General features: G+C 43.3%; 1 protein-coding gene across 1 annotated transcript; it reads right to left on the bottom strand.

Annotated features, from left to right (window-relative positions):
• Positions 1–55: 55 nt before the first annotated feature.
• HHIPL2 (HHIP like 2) lies at positions 56–16,899 on the bottom strand. The gene is given in 11 exon segments (XM_032989486.2): positions 56–715; positions 1,507–1,586; positions 3,577–3,579; positions 4,690–4,771; positions 6,289–6,435; positions 6,812–6,937; positions 8,411–8,742; positions 9,097–9,240; positions 10,212–10,864; positions 16,515–16,757; positions 16,759–16,899. Coding segments are annotated over 11 exon segments (2,316 nt in total). The 3' UTR covers positions 56–350.
• Positions 16,900–17,776: the final 877 nt, after the last annotated feature.

The following is a 17,776-nucleotide window of genomic DNA, read 5'->3' as shown; positions in this document are numbered from 1 at the left end:
AGGTCATTGACATGTCTATTTCCTATCCTTAGATAAAAGATTCAAGTCCCCAAAGTTGGAGGCACTTAGATTTATTAGCCATACACAGCCAAATCTTACCTGTCCATCAGACTCTCCTAACTACGTACATCAGAAAAGGACATCACAGCGGGATTTGCAAAGACAGTATGAGGAGGCTGGTGCTCTTAAGGCTTAATGGAACATACAGGCAGACTGCTGACACTGACATTAAGGGAGGTGCACCTGGGAGCACTGGCATAACAATTCGGCTGATTCTCTTTCATTTGATCACTATTAATTTGTTTCACCATCTTATATGTGACTTGCTTGCCCTGGGACATCACTGAGCTTCAAAAGCTGCTGCTTAATCTATGCTCCTTCCTCCTCTTCTGCAGTTTTTCCTTAGCTTGCTTTGGAAGACACTTCTTGGTTCTGTTTAAATGGGAGCTCTTTTTTGGCAAAGGTGGTGCTGGTGTCATTCTGGAAACATGTGCAACCTTCTCTTCCCACTTTAGCTTGTGAGGTTTAGCCTCAGCTTTGATTTTCCGTTCCTTTTTACCAGATGGATCTGGTTTCGCTGTTGATGTTTTTATTTTGGTGAATGAGGTCTTTTTAGCTTTCTTGAAAGAAACTGTTGAGATGGCTGCAGTGGGGGTAGAAGATTTTTTCAGAGGCTGGGTTGTTGAAGGTTCATTAAGCAGCTCAAGGACAGTCTCTGAGGAAAGTAATTAACATGGTTCAGCATCTCTGCTTTAAGGCAAAAGGCTCATTCAGAGATATAACTGATATAAAACCTTGTTAGAGCTACAGTTAAGAAAAATAGCTGCCATTCTGAAAGAAGAAATACACACTATATAAACCTTTTTTCTTCATTGAAAGAGCCTTGGGTTTCTGGGAAATAAAATTTGTTTAATTTCAGAAATGATGAATGTATATTTAAGGACAATAAGTCCAGGCAGAATATGATGAAACTTTGCACATTTCTTTGGCAGACTTAATACAAATTTTTCATGTTACACTAATATCTGGAAAGCCCAGGCAAGATAACCTCAGCTTGCTAAACACCGTTTCTACTCAATAACAAGATGTAAACCCTACCCTAGTTGCACAGTACATAAGACAGAAAAAGGCCAGGAGGAAGAAGATTGACTCCCCTATATTTACAGAACAGAGATTATTTGACTCAAGGAACTTGTCACAGAGCCAGGGATGGGCGCTCAGAACTTCCCTGACCAAATGCAATGCCTGAATCAAGGCCATCAGTTCCTTTTGATGCCTGTTTACACTATTACTTGGCAACACTTAGAAAAAGATATCAGAGACCAGGATTAAGAAGAGATTTGGCATCCAGTAGACAACAGAAGCACACATTAGATGTGATAACCTAACCTCAAGATTGCTTCTGCTTAGTGCTTTACTTTTTAAGACCACTAAAGATTTCAATCACATGCCCGTAAGGTGGTTATATGTTTTGTTTCTCTGTAAAATTAAAGCTTAACAACTTACTTGCACATGGGACAAATGGTATCCGTTTACTCTTTGTTTTCACTGGAATAGGCTTGTATTTACACTTCCCTGGTGGAGCTCTCCCTGAAAAACAGAAAGCCATATGCAGATATCTGAGAGACTGTTAAGGAAGTTTATTTATTCCAGAGGCAAGCATCAATCCCCTGTTTGTCATTTGCCTCTGCTGGAAGAGGCATGAAAACTCTTTAGGTACCTGGAGTGCAACGTAGGTGGAATTGAAGAGCCTATCTCAGGGCTGCAAGCCATAAAATCCCTGTCTGAATAGCGATAGCAGCCGGAAGGCTGCAACTTCCTTTCTACCACCCTTCCAGTCAACTTTCTGCCATCAGGCTGTCTGGACTGTCTTTATCCAATATCAATAGCTGGTTTGTCTGCGTGTGGGATGCTAGCCTGCCTGCATGAACTTGCAGCCCACCACTGAATTCAAGGGCACCGAGTAGTTGTGTTCAGCTACGTGTCCAGCCGCTGGAGGCACAGCACAACGCTGTTTCTAGAAGCCTGGGGTGAAGGCATTGGTTGAACTTCAGACTATCAGTCAGTTCAGGTTGTCCTCACCAATATTGGCTCGTGCATCCCACCTGGAAGGAGAGGAGTCTCAGTCACACACCTGAGGCGTGTCAGAGACAGTGCTCTCCCCTCGCTCGTGGTGCCGTGTAAGGATCTCTGTACACGCAGCAGAATAATCCCACACAGCCCCACAGAAGTTAGTGTGACCTTCAGAGGGTGCCGCTTCAGACACGAGATAGTGCTGCAGCAAGACGGGTGAGAACAGAAAGGAACAGGCAAGGAGGGAGGAAGCAACAATTGCAAAGAAAATGTATCCGTGTTCCTCTCCTGCCACTCCCTGACACCTCCCCACAGTAAAAAAGCACCCTAAATAAAGCACATTTTCCCGAGGTAAAGCTGTCCCATGTTAAATGACAAAAGGGGGGTACAACAAGCAACAGACTTGCGTTTTCTGTTACCCACCAAGGGAACTGCTGTAGGACAAATAGGAACAGGCTCTTCCAATTTGGCATGCTTGCCAGCACAGAGCAAAGCATGGCCTAAGGCATCACATTTTCTTGTGATTAGCGTTCTCCTTCAAACAGGGGAGAACGCCAAGTGCTCCCTCCATCCCATTTTTAAAAAAGAGCAGGTTTGTTGGCATTTCTTGTGGGGATTTTTTTGCTGGGTTGGTGTGGGGTTTTTTTCCCTCTCTCTCTTCCCCTAAAGCACCTTCTAACACCTCTTCCCTCCGCTCCGGACTGCGGGGATTTGGTGCCAGTCCCGGCAGAGGTGTGCCAGCCACTCTGCTGCCTCCGAGAACACTGCTGGAAAAGCGGGGACACGGTGCAGCGCTGACATCTGCTTTCCTGGGAGGTCCCTAGGGAAGTTTGAGTTGCCATCAGGAAGGAGGCAGTGGCCCTGCCAGCGTTTTGAAGCGGGCGTTTGCGTGGCTCGCTGCCCACACCAGCGGGCTTGCCAAAGTGCAGGTGGGAAGCGGGGAGAGCCGGGGCTGGGCAAGCGGGGACTGCACCCGTCAGAGGAGCCCGTTACCCCAGCCACCCCCTCACGCTGAGATGGGAACGGAAGAATCCTGCAAACGGCATCAAAATGCAAAGGAGAAAGGAAAAGTCTCCGCTCACAGAATCAGGAGGAGGCCAGAGTACAACCCAGGCTCTGGAGGCATTAGGAGGACGCTGCTCCAGAGCCGGGCAAGCTCAGCCTCCAGAGGAGCAGTCAGTGCTTTGCACATCCTGGACAAGCTTGCAAAGTGCTTATGCAAACAGGCAAGGGCAAAACTGGGGAGAACAACATCCAGGCTGAGGTAAACAAGGGGAACCAGAAAATACAAGAATAAATTCCAAAGAGCAAAGAGAATAAGTGCCTGGTCCTGCTCTAGAAGTGATAGCTATGAAGCTCCATAAGCACAGGGAAGAGCTGGCTTCTTCCCAGAAAGTCCTTCTGAGCAGTGAAACCGTAACGCTCCTGGCAGGGGCTTGCTGCCACCGCAGAGTCATCAGAAGATGGTGCGTTACTGCACACTGGTCCTCAGGCAAGAGCCACCTCCTGGAAAGGCTCCCACAGGCTGCTTGTGAAAGAGAAAGGTGCATTTCTCTCTTCACTGTGGGAGAGAAGAGAAGATTTATCATCCTGACAGTCTTCATGGCACATTAAGGAACGGCATAGGGACTGGAGGGCTTTTTTTTTTTCTGGTGAAATAGAGCATGCCTAAGCTCTCTATGTTTATGCTACCTTGCAATTTTATTTTTTGTTTGTTTGTTTAGTTCAAAACGTTACATTTTTGTCGACCACAGTTAATGCAGTTCAAAAGCTTCCTGGCAGGCAATAAACTGTTAAAGGCAGGAGTCTCCTCAAGTAGTTACGGCAAGTAAAAGAGACTCAGGTTCCTATTCCCCATCGCCTTGGTACAGATCTTGAGTTAACTATCTAGCTTTGGATTTAACTTCCCAAGAAAACATAACTTGTTTCCTTCATTTTCATAGTCTCTGAGGTCTCAGCAACAGCACAGATGTTAGTACGGTATCTACTTTACAGGGTGACTTGAAACTCATTTAATGCTTTTTAGCAAGACCCAGAAGCCTGGGAGGGGGGAAAAATTACATAAGCATGATTATTGTAAAAACAGACTTTTAGCAGGGATAACTGTTTAATGGTGAAAAAACATTTTGTTTGGAAAAACTCAGGTTCAGGCTGCAATTATTATTTGAACACTGCACAAACAACCAGGTTTCACTCTTCTTTGTGAAGAAAAGTAAACTGTGGACTGCAATTTATTTATTTATATGAAAGTGCATTGCAGATATTTGATCTCACGACCCTGAAGGATACGGATTGTCCTTTTTAAAATACCACTGTGCTATACCTCAGATACGCTAGCAAGGAGACATTATTTTGATTCTTACCATTCCAGACTTTTTAGGTATCTGAATTCTGCCCATTTCTGGGTGCACAAATGTGACGAGTGAGGAATAAATTCACTAAAACTGATTAAAGTTGCACCAGATGTGCAGTGGGTGAACAAGAACCAAAGACTGGGTGTGGAGGTCAGTGAGATTCTCTATCAGTAGTACTTAGTGTTCTTTCTACTGTAATAGATGGAGAATGTATGGTAATTACAGAAGAATTTGACATGGAAAAACATCTTTAATTACTAACCTTGCAGGATCAATAAACTTGTAGAGCGATCTATGTGGTGCATAGGCACTGGGATAAGAAGCAGACATAAAATACAGCTCTCCTAAATGGAAGTGAAAAAAGAAAACCAGTCTCAGATTCAAGTACCCAAGCTGAATCCCAGTTCTCCATTTCCTTTCTTTTCCGGCTCTTCACTAATTCACACGTTCAGAAAAGAAAATTCCCTTCAGTCACTCCCTCAGTTGTGTCTTACTTCCAAGAAGTGGACTTTGATCTCACCCTGGCCTGTGCAGGTGGACTCCCAGGGACACAAATGATCTCTTGGTTGCAGCAGGGTTCCATGCAGAACCAGCAGCTCTCCATCGAGCAGTGCCTGAAGCAGGACCTTCATTACCTCATGTCAGTGACCCTCCAAAAGGTTACTTTCCTCTGTATAAGTGTGTATTTTTAAAACTTGTTTGTACCAAAGAAGCATCCAGAAGCTACAAATAGAGGGGAAGACCACACGATAAATATTGAACCATCTCATAGTTGTAACAAAAAAAAAAAAAAAAATCCAACAAGAGCTAAATTGGCTAATCCAAGGAAGACAGAAGCTTCTTATTCGTGTATGCTTGCTGAGGAGAGCAACTACTCCTCATGTCTTCCCTTCAGCACCCACTAGAACAATATCCAGGAAAATTATGGTAGCTTGCAAAAGAGGCAAAAACTGTTGCTGTCTTTCAAACTACATGATGACACCATACTGGTTTATAAAAAAACAACCCAGTAGAAAAGACATAAGATCCACTCACTCCACATGTTGTTAGAACACTTAAAAATTTTACATATATCACAACAAATCCTGCATTTTCCTGCATCTTCAACAGAATAGGCTAGGGTTTTTTCATTACAAGCAAATCTCTTTTATGCTGAATTGTGAAGCATCAGAGCTCACTAAAGCACAACTGTGTTATCAGAAAACTTGCAGCCAATTTTTGTATCACACAGCTGTCTGTTAGGAGACTGTACAAAAGTGAACAAAGTATGCATTGGTACTTTCACCTTGGTGAGAGATCTGTTCATCATGACCATAGTAATAATCCTGTGCACCGAGACTAAATTTTAAAATGAGTGGCTTTCCTCATCCCCAAATAAAGCCTTAGTCTATAATCCAGAGTGTGAAGTTCTGCTGCTGTGAATTAAGACTGAGGAATTTATACTAATGAAGTGGGGGAAATTCAGATAAGCTGTAAGAACTCAAGCAATGATGAGCTGTTACAATGGAAGAACAAACTGCATTGATATAGGTTTTTCATTAATAAAACAGCATAAGCAAAAAAAACACAGGGAAATGCTGAAACAAACAGGAGTTCAGACTCCTTAGAGAACCTGAAGCGTTTGCACAAGGATCTGTCTCTTGAGCTCTCCCTCAAGCCCATCTGCAGCAGCCTCACAGGGCAGAAGACCCCTCCGAACCACGTACCAACCCCACCTGCCATGCTGAGCTAGCCACAAACCTGGTTTGCAGTGCCTGACCTCTAGAAACATGTGAGAGGCAATATAATTTTACACATTTGCCCCACAACACAGAACTGACAGTACAGTTTCCAGTAAAGGTGTGGCTGGCACAACACCTACCTGCTTCATCCTCAGCAAATGAGATGATGAATTTGCTGTAAGAACTGATCATTCCAGGGAAAGCACAAGATCTTGTGCTGCCAATGCAGATATCTTGCTTCTTCCACTTATTTGTCTTCCCATCTTCCTGTAAAGCCATAAATCGACTAGACGAAAAATAAAACCGTGTTTTATGTTTCCATTATCAAGATTAGTTCCTGTCAAAAGCATGCATTATTTAATACTAAAAAAGTCAATGAGGACCCTGACTGTTGACTGGCTTTAATAGTTGTCTTTTGGAAGAATACACCTGGACAAAAGCAAACCTATCCTAAGGCCGCTAAATTGGAGGAAGTTTAGATTCCAACCAAAATGTTGTTATAGTCAAACAGAGCACTTACTAATACACAAACATCTGAGATTCTCATTTACTTCAGCTCAAAAGGTCTCAAGATGCTCCAATATGCTTGTTTACACAGATAAGGCCCAGATAAGGCAAATACAGGTGCAGAACTGGAGCTGCAGAGAAAACAATTAGTCTCACCGTTCATGAAATCACCAAAAATATAAAGGCCATTCAAGTTGGGCGATTCACATCCTCTATATACATGACCTCCAGTGACTGACTTCCCCACATTGCGGCCATATGCAAATACTGGAAGAATGTCATCTGCTCAACACAAGAATAAAGAGTGAAAAAAACTACTTCCAGAGAACATCAAAAAGCAATAGCTCAATGACACCGATGGGCACAAAATTGGCTAGAAGAATCAGTACAGTTGAATAAACAGCACAGTTAAATTTCAGTGGGGATTCAGTAATTTACTCCAGGACAGAACAGACCTGGGGGCTTTAAGGAGCTCTCTGTGTAGTTGCTTGTTAAGGCTCAGTCATGATGAGCTTCTATAACACATAGGACCAAGATTCTCTGCATCAAGCGAGCAATGCAGAAAGGTACCAGCGTGCAGAAAACACTATTTTACAGGTTTGTGACTGCACCAATCATTTTAGCAGGGATTGTTTTTACAAATTCCAATATTTTTAGAGAAGGGAATAAGAGCAAACAATTGCAAGTTAACGTCTTCATAGGTTTGCTGACACTCTCAGCACAGGACAAGCTTAAATGTGCTACCTCTATTTTATGTCATGAGACTTATAAAATAAAATAAAGGCTTTGCTTCTGGCAGTGTTAAAATTGAATTCATCCCTTTCTCAGGTTGAATATCAGATCCCACAAAATTTCAGTCTCGTCCTCACTTTTTTCCCCTGGATCAAGTAGCTTATCTTTAATCTTCAATGATGAGGATAAAGATCACAAATGCCATTCATTTAGAAAACAGAGATTAACAGCAAAATCTAAATCAGTTGCTGTCAGTTGAGGATTAGGCCATCAAAAAAAAAAAAAAATCACAAAACAAAAAAATAGAGAGTCACGTGGGTACCAGCATAGCAGAGGAGGAGTGTTGATAGTACATACTCTACACTTGCCTGCTCATGCAGATCTTTCAGGAACATCTCCATGAGCTTGAGACCAGTTGTCTTCTTTCAACAGTTTAAGAAACATTATAACAAAACACAGTTGTTCTACCATGCTTTCCAAAGAGCTTTATGAAGACCACCAATATCTACCCTTCTTTTTTTAAAGGCAGAAAGTGAATTTGTCCATTGTACGCACACTCAGATGCAGAGCACAGCTTTTGGGTGTTCTGTTGCAGCGCCCTACTCGCTAGGACACACTGCCTCTTCCACAGGATTTGTTTCAGGGTCTCAGTGTCAGCCTGGTCCTTAGCCGTATCCACGGCTCCAAGCTTCAGGAGAAAACACAATATTGCTTTTCTACTTAAACCAAATCCATTGCCATCTTGACTCCACTGAGAGAACTCTGTCTGCAAAAGGCACAGGCTTTGACCCTGAACACCTTGTCCAGTGCAGTGTATGGCAGAGAACTCCCTGAATAAGCAGGGCATCATTCCATACCAACACTGCACGGCTGGGGAAGAAGGGTTTTCTGCTCTTGAGAAGTAAGCAATTACCATTTAACATGCAACACTGGATTATTTAGCTTCACAGGAGAAATGGTGCTACAGTCCACTAAATACACATATAGAATAGTAATCTTCTATAAAAAAAACTTCTTCCTTACCCAAAGAGGAATTGTGGCAAAGCTTTGTGTCGTAGCATTCAAATCCCTCCTTTGCTCGCCAGCCATAGTTCCCTCCTTTAACAATGATGTCGATTTCTTCAAACCTGTTCTGCCCGACATCCCCACAGAATATCCTTCCTCTTCCCTTTTTCGTGACAGGGTCCCCTCTGTCAACCGCACAGCGCCACATATTCCCGACCCCATAAGCATAGAGCTCAGGGCGGGCCTTGGGATCAGACACAAATGGACTATCAGGAGGGATGCGATAAGGCTTTCCATCAGGGCTTTTTCCATCCACATCAATGCTCAAGACTTTCCCCAACAAAGTGCTCCTAAAAAGAATGACAGAAAAAGAAAGCCCAGCTTGAGAGCCAACTGAAAACACAAACAATTATCATCATCTCCTCCATTTCCAAAGGAAAAGTTATCTGTCCAGAAGAAATAAACAAGTGGCTGGTGTATCTTGCAACCTGCTCAAGTCACGGAAGACTCTTCCCTCTCTAAACAACTTGGGTTCCCTCAGCTTTCAAGATGTAAAATTTTTTTTTTTTTTTAAAATACTGCGTCAGACAGATTTGCAGATGTACAAGCACTTTCTGGAAGCACTTTTACTTTGTTCTTCCACACTGTCTCATTTCCAAACCTTGTATCTTGGCAAACAAGGTCTCATCTGCCCTCCCACCTACTTGTTCTGAGCATTCCCAAATTTTCCAAAAGGATCTCCAGCTTTCCTTCCATCCCCTGTGAATAGATACATATAGCCATCCACACCAAAGAGCAGCTGCCCACCATTATGATTTGCGGCTGGTTCCTCAAGCTCCAGAAGATTCCTAAAAAAAAAACCAAAACATAATTAAGTCAGATATAGTACTGGGAAGGACTGAATGCTCAGGTAGGGTGCATAAATATTGCACCACTACTTCTACAGAAGAAAGGAAGATTTCCCAGCTGTCCAGACCTGTCAGCTTTGTTAAATACGGTGCTGTGTTGCATCCTGTTTCCCGTGAGCCTGCAGCATAAGGCTGCCTGCCTCCCTTGCAGCAGAGCTCCTCTCAGCACGGCATCCCTCGAGGAAACGCGCTTCCCAGGAGCCGTGCGGCACTACGGCTGCCCGGTGCACTGCAGCTTTGGCCTGCGCTGCACTAACACCTCTTGTGCTACAGAGCTCGCCCACCACCCTGAGCACAGGAGAATCACAGCTCTTCTGAAAACACAACTGCAGATACGTAATGTGTTTGTCTGCAGGGAACACTTCTTGCCCTTCAAACTTCAATGGAGGCAGGCAGGTTCTGCTTTCTTGTATGAGAAGCAGTTGGTGAATTTGAGGGCTTCAGAACCATCTTATTTTCTCTAAAGTTTCACAATCACCATAAGTACACTATTAAAAAATTCTTCTCCAAAACTGACGATTAGCTTTTTTTCTTAGCAGAGGGACAGGGCAGGTGCACACATCGGACCAAATGAAATGTATAGTACTGTAGCGAAACGCCCATGTTGTTCTACAGTACAAAACACTTTTAGGGCAAATGTTAATTCCACAATAGGCTTAAGGCTATCACTACTGTTTAGAAGAGTACAAGATGGAGAGAGAAGACAACCTGGAAGCCTAGATCCTTTCAGTTTAATTTCTAGTTTGCTGTGTGACCTTGAAGCTACCTGTCTCTGGTAGCTTCATAGCAGGCCAGTCACACATCTGGACCAGGGTGACTGGGAATGTGGAGGTTCTGCAAGGGGGAAAGACAGGGACAGAGAAAAATCATTTCTCCTCATGGCATACAGCAGGATTCGACATAAATTTTACCTTTCTGAGCGTGGATCAGCTTTGTTGGCATCGGATGCCAAAACCTTCAATTCACTGATCCTGATCTTTTCCACTCAGTTGTTATCCACGTACGAGTAATAGATACAAAACTTCCCATTGTACTTGTACTTGGGGTGGAAAGCCATTCCCAGAAAACCTCTCTCATCCCCTATCCATGGCGTAGCCAGCACTATACTTTTAATATCCAGAAAGGGCTCCTCCAGCCGGCTGCCACCAGGTAGGTAGACCCAGATCATGCCCACCTGCTCAGCTACAAACACGCGGTGGGTACGGTCGTTGGCGTGCACCACGAGCACTGGGTTCCTCAGGCCGTTGGCAACCTCGGCCAGACAGAGCTGGAGGCAGCCTTTGCGGCCCTCCACCACCGAGCCCAGGTTGCGGTTGAGGGCTGTGTTCTTCAGCACGTTGGGGAAGCGGTAATCCTCATCGTGTAGGTGAAGGAGGTTGCAAAAGCACGTCTTGTTTGTCTCACAGCATTCTCGGATGTGCTTATCACTCGTCAGCAGGCTAATGGCAGAGTGGCAGTTGAGATGAAACTCAGAGCAGTAGTCAAAACAAAGTCCTGGGAGTTTCCTTAGAGGTGTCTGAGGGTTTTCTGCATCATAGAGATGTGCAGCGTATGGAGAATATTCCTACAAAGTAAAAGAAACTAAATATGTGGCTCTGTACAAACACCCAGGAGAAGCCAAGACACCTTCATGGAAGCAAAACAGTTAATAAAAAGAAAAATTAGTAAGGGAGAGAATGTGAGTGAGTCATCTTTGAAGTGGAATAGTAGAAAGTCACTCAGAATATGGCCAAAGGGGATTTAGAGGTCAGTAGCAGTTTCATTTACCAAGCACAATCAGCTGCACCTAAATTATTCCCAACAGAAGTACATCTATGAAGGCTGTGGATTCTCCACTACTAGAGGGTTTTAAGAAAGTGACAGGCAATTTCTTCCTGTAATTTAGTCTTACCTTTGCTTTTAGAAATTTCCATTAGTTTCCCCTGATAGATTTTAAACTAGGTACTTTGTAACCCGTTCTTACCAGGCTGAGAGAAGTATTTGTTGACTCCCTCACTGCAGCAACTCTTTGCACTATGGAGAGCATTAGCCTTCATACTTCAGGCTTCTCCAAATCTGGACACATCTTTCACATCAGCCACCATCACTGCCTTTTCCAGATATAATTAAGATTTTACTGCCACTTAAGCCCATTCCTAGGTCTAATCAAGTGTTAGGAAAGCAAGAAAGAAAAACAAAACAGATACAGGTTCACCCACAACTTCAACCCTGTGTGCAGCTCTGGTCCCCCCTTCCCAAAAACAAAATAGGGGAACAAATCCACAAGGACAGTCAAAGCTACAGAACAGCTAGGTAAGGTGGGACCGAGCAGTCTTGCAGAGAGGCGATCAGAGCAGGATAACAGCGTGACAGAGGTCTGTAAATGTCACAAGTGACACTGAGAAGATGGATGGGGCTCGCTTTCTCCCAGAGCAAAATGAGGGAGCATCAGATAAAGCTAGTAGAAGCCAGGTTAAAAAAGGTGAAACTCTGCCAGAAGAAATTGTAGGTGCTAAAGATGTACATTTGTCAAATATACAGGCTAAATTAATCTTTGCTCTGATGCTGTACGACTTCAATGACGCGCTTGCATGCATAATATCACTGAAGCAGACTGTAGTTGAGACTTAAAACCTATTCAAGTAAGTAAATATCATCTTAAGCAATTCACGTAGCTACCATTTCCTGGAGATCACATATACAGTAGAAAAATACTGTGGGCAACATTTTCAAGTATTATGTATCTAAAGTTATGTCGCTTCAAATATCGTTAATTTTTCAGCTGTGGAAAATACAGGTTAAATACTAAAAATCATACATTGTGTTCAAATTTGTACCTAAACTTAAACTCATCTTGCAAAAACTCTGGGCCAGAACTTTTCTAAAATATTTCCATTCAAATACCACGTCTATATTAAATCAGCACAAAATTGCAGAAGATAAAACAGAAGGAACTAAATTCTGCAGAAAGATTATTGTACTGGTTTTCATGCCAGCAGCCTGAAACGGTCTATCCGGATTTTTTATTGAGCACATGTGAAGGAAGGTAAGTATATATACAGTCAAAGAGTGAAGAACTACTACATTAGTATTTTTTCTGCTTTGTTAAACAAGTTTGCATCATTAAACAAATTTAGGGCAGTTATACAAGCACTGACAATTTTTTTTTTAGGCAAGTAGCAGCCTTTCCAAGATATTTAATGTGAAGGCTACAGACCCTCATTCCAAACTTAGCATAGCAAACTGTTTCCTTCGCTCACAGAAGAACCCGAAGGCTTTTGGCCATACTAAGAACAGATATGGTTTCTACAAGTAAAGCCCTTTCAACTCTTGGATGGTATAGCAAGTTTCTCACTTTTCATTGCTGCCATTTGGTTATCAAGCTGCACGGAGCGAGCTGGTTTCTGTTGCCTCTTCATCACATCCGTAAGGAACCTCTCCTCTTCCCAAATCAGAAGTCCCCAGCCCGCAAAGGGAAGCCAAGTCCCCCAGGCCTGTCCTTTCAGCCTGACCCCAGCCCTAGATGGCAGAACCACACCGTTTTCCCCACATTTAAGGTCTTCCTAGAACAAGGAAGAACACCATGAGGCCCTGAGTGCCAGCCCCAAGAGCCAAAGCTTCAGGTAAGTGTCTTTCTGTTCTCACCTTCTTGAAGGAGAGCAGCTTTGGTGCAGGCATTCAAAAACACTCGGCTGGCGTGTTCCTCCCCTGATGCTTACCGAGCCCATTAACCATCGGTCACCTTCTCCACTTTCACCAGTACACACTCCCACACCCCTGAATATGTTGACTTTTTAGTTATATCAGTTTCCACAAAATATGGTGCTGATCTCAAGCAGCTAGAAGACAAGAAGAGGTGACAGCCTGATAAGGCATCACCAAGGAAAGGTGGGGGAGAGTAGGCTGAGCCTAACCTGTGTGGCATTTCAAGTCCTGGGGAGCTCCCTCATTAACTGCTCTACGCCCTCTTCCACCAACACGCAGCTGGGGCTGGCGCACCGCTGCCTTGTGCCCAAGTCCCTTGCGGTCTCAAGCTCCTCTCAATTCTGTTCTGAAGTGATTATTAACACCTTTGAAAACATTTTTAATTTCTCTCAGTAAGTGGGAACAGAGTCCAGCTCCCAGATCAGCAATCTGAGAAAAGCAGCTTCCTCTAAAACAAGGCATATTCACACTGCCTCCAAGCTCCATCAACTCTGTTCTGCCCAGTCTGCAGCCTGACGGTCTCCTACAGCTCATCCTCCTAAAGAAGTGTCACCCCCGAGCAGCTGCCACGCTTTTCCAGCTGTTGGGCTTCCCACACAGTGTTTGCCTGACAAACACCACCTGCAGCACACGGACCCAGCAAGACACACAAGGTGGAGGCTGCTCCTCAGCATCTAAGTAAACTCCCAGGAATAGGTTGACTTACAGTCACTGTTGGTTGTCTGCTTTCATTTCACTCAGGCCTACGTGACAATACAATTAATCCCACTACTTTATATAGCAAGAAGCTGAAGCTGCTAAAATCAAATTGATACTAGTTTGCTGTTTTGTAATAGTTTCTCCACAAAAAAAGTGTGCAGCCAGCAATCAAGTCAAGCCTCAGATTAGGACTTGTTTAAAAAGTATGTTGCTTTCCCCGCACTAGTTCCTATCCCATGCTAATATCATGGCTCTCAATCAGTTTGGACAAGGCTTAATTGGCTTGTTTGAGTTTTCAAGCCTCTCCTGTAGCAGTTTTCTGAATAAACATCCTCTCAGCCATCAGCCAAGCAGCTGTTCTAGTGCATGGAGCAAAGTTTGCATCCAGGGAATTTTTATAGCCATGCAACTTGCACACCTCCCTAAGAACATTACAGGCAGTTTTCAGAGTTTCATATTCAGTTTTTAAGCTAAATTGTAGAACAGCTCAGCTGAGGGTCAGGCTCTAAACTTAAAAATGCTTGGAATAAGTGTAGCTAGCAAAAGTAGACCCAGATCTTGCCAGATGCAAACTGAAGCAGCTCTACCAGCAGAGCCAGATTGCTTTAGATGCCTCTTCTAGCCTGGTAGTTTTCAAGAGAAATGTATCTGGTTTAGAGTGACAGCAGGAAATCCACTATCCAGAACGCATCCCCATCTAATCGTCTTCTATCTGTTAAAAAACACACAGCTTCACTGCCAAGGTAAGGTGCACTCCATGGCATGCTTCTTGGGCTCTGCAGGACCAGTGACACCGCTGCAGTTGCCAAGAGCAGCTTTCTCTGTGTAACACTGAGCACACTGCTCATTACCACACCAGGAAGGCTGGTGGGTGGGGGGAAAAAAAAAAAAAAAAAAAAAAAAAAAGTCGTCTGGTTTTTACTGTCTGCCGGTTTTGGCACTGAAGGAACACCTGACTGAATGAACTGCTTTGTTACAACGCATCCCTACCACTCTGATCTTCCTAAAGATGCAAAATAATACTGTTTTCGCTAAGTTAGAGCAGCTACTAGTAATTCAGGTTTATCAATAAGCACCTACACCTCTTTCTTGAAATTTATTTTGTTCAAAAGACAAAAGCCAGTAATACTATTTTGTCTACCATTGCTTCTGAGATTAATCTTTGTGTCCCAAGTTCCATACAAATAATATCAATACAAGCACTAGTTACTAGCAGCAGTTTATCTGAAGTCCTGACGTACACAGCAGAAATAAGTACTTGGCACAATTGCACCCTGATCACACATATGCTTCTGTCTTTTTATATTTGACGTGGCACTAGGTACATGTCAACACTTCACAGGTAGTGACTACAAACCATCAGGATACTGCGGAGGTGGTAGAATGGAGATGTCCTTTTCCATCCCTTCCACATGAGATCATCAGTAACAATTTGATCCAGCAAAGTGACATCACTAAAGCAAAACCATTTGGTAGATCTTTACTCCTCCACTAATTCAACACCCAAATAATATTTGCCGGAGAACTCGGCATCATTTCCACTGTTGTCACCAACTTGAACAGGAAGAGCAACACAACACAATCACAAACTCCAACTTAACAGAAATCTTACTCAAAGATATGAAAAGAGTTACAGCTTTTTTTTTCCAAATCTATAAGAAACTAACTATAAGGGTGGTTTGTTTTTTTTTTTTTTTTGCTACAAAACACACTTACAACAAATGCAGAATTAAATTATGTCCTGCAGAATGAGCAATTAAAGAAGCGATAGTAATTTTATAATGTTTTTTCTACCTGCAACACATAGAAAAATCTTCGTAACACCTACATTGGTGGTTCTGCTAGGACCTGTAACACATCTTTTTCTGGTTCAACAACTATAAAATGACAAACAACCCTGATGCTACTTTTTTTTCAGTCCTGGTTCTGAAAGGGTGTCCCTGCCTGACCCAAGGAGATGCCAGAATCTTGCCAGCATCCAAAAGAGTGGAAACTGTTTGGTACACAGTTAGTATTTTAGGGCTAAGGAAATGTTAACTACAAAAGTTTTATATGTTCTTAGAAAGATTAAGTGTGTCTTTTGGCTGCTTTGTGTTTTGGCATGCAGTAAGTGCAGCTCTGTGTGACTAACAGTTGTTAAAAAGGCAGGTCACTTCTGCCCTCTAATTACAGGGAGGCAGGGGAGCTCAGGAAGAACAGTGCCTCTGGTCTTTCCTCACTGCACAATGCCTGTTTCTGTGAGCCTGGAGGACAGCGGGGAGACAGCACTGATGAAAATGCAGTGACTGAAGCCTGGGGACCTTGCAGCAGCTGTGTGAAAACACTGCCTATTAAATTTTGTTCTACTTTAGCAACCACACCATTTGGAGCATCCCCAGCGGGAACACAAGCAAAACACATCCTTCATGCAGTCCAGGGATCCCAACACTTTGTCTGGTAATTCCCCTATCATTTGATCCTGTAGAATTTGTAATCCAGCACATAGTAGTTGCAAGCAAAAAGTAAATATTGATCTGTAACTCCCCTCTTCATTATGAAAAAATTAGCAGAGCAGCAGGATTTCCATCATCATCCACGCTGGGCAATGCTTTCATAAATCATTATTGCTAACAAATGTCACTATGTATTGCCAGATACCACAAAGTGATGCACCTTACAACAAAGCTCTTTGCAAAATGCATGCTGAGGATTAGGTACCATGTTGCCCTGTCAGCCCACTGATCCCTTGCTCCCACACCTCTTTCCACAGCAACACAGCTAGCTGTAAGAGGCTGTAAGAACCCCCAAGTCAGCCCAAAGTGTAGGATACAGGTACTATTTTTCTGCCTTACCTGACACAGGATATCTTTGATATACATTCCACATAGTTTATGCCCTCGGGGATCAATATAATCCATGATGTCCCAGTATTTTGCTGCAATGCTGTTGTCTCTCTCCTGGTCACAGCAGCCAAAATTTTCATAGGCAGAGCAGAACTCCAAGTGAAAAGGGGGCTGGAAAGGCGGCCCATAATCCAGACACTGAGGATGCCCCAGCAGGCTGCCTGTCAGGCTCAACAAGAAGAGGCAAAAAAAAGGCACGTGGGCAAGAAAAGGAAACTCCAGAGCTGCTGCTGCTCCTTCCAGTGCATGGCCAAACATTCACTTCTTTCCCTGTAGGTTTCTCAAGGTCAAACATATAGGTATCCTGGATTACTTGGTAGCACAGTTCATTCATCCTCATTGTTTTATTAATTGCCAGCCACAGAGCTCAGCATTCCCTCAGGTTTGCTTACATTCTCACTCCCTTTTTCTCTCTGAAGTTTACTACTTGGCAGGAGAGGAACCCTCCAGGCTGTCTCTCTGGTATTTCACACGTCACATAGCTGAACCCTCCCCTCTGGACATTTCTCATGCCCCTAGAAGCATTGATAAATCTAATCCCTATATCTCAGTTTAAACTGGCTAAGAAATCCTTCACCAAGAAATACGAATAACATAAAAATATGATACCTATATACAGAACCTCATAATCTCTCCCCATTTACAACACACAAGTGAATAATTTTCAACTGCTAACTACCATCTTGCTCAGATTTTAAAATGCACCAAACTTGGGTCTGGTTTCATAAAGACTGAACATGGGTTATAAAATACAATCAAATTAAGGCAGCAGTTAACCATAGGTACAAGTAATTTCAGGACAAAAAGTTTTACAGAGATGTTGCTGTTACCCACAAATCCAGCTACATATTCAGGTTTAAAATTAAAAGAAACTCAGAAAGAGCGAAGGAGAAAACACACGTTTAAGGCACCAGCACAACCTGAAGTCGACTGTGATATTCTGTGGTAACCCTGTACTTCAGCTAATTGATTTTAGTGGGTTTGATCCCAGCTGACATTAAGCTGATTTAGAGAGGCAGCAGATTTTTGCCCACTTCCCCCTCTGGTGAAGAATGCGTAAGCAAGCCCTCCAAGTTAGTGAAGCAGAGCATCAGTCATGTATGCACCATGTTTGTAAACATTGCGCTCAGCCTGTATTTCTGAGAATGACACCTCCCTAACGCTACTCTGCTACTCTTCTAACGAGCAGACCGAGAGCCCTTGGATCACAA

The sequence above is a fragment of the Tyto alba genome, unplaced genomic scaffold, assembly GCF_018691265.1.
Source record: "Tyto alba isolate M040663 unplaced genomic scaffold, T.alba_DEE_v4.0 Super-Scaffold_16, whole genome shotgun sequence".
In the NCBI taxonomy this organism is placed as follows: Eukaryota; Metazoa; Chordata; class Aves; order Strigiformes; family Tytonidae; genus Tyto; species Tyto alba.
Note: the sequence above shows the minus strand (reverse complement) of the source record. Positions and strands in the feature narration are given on the sequence as shown.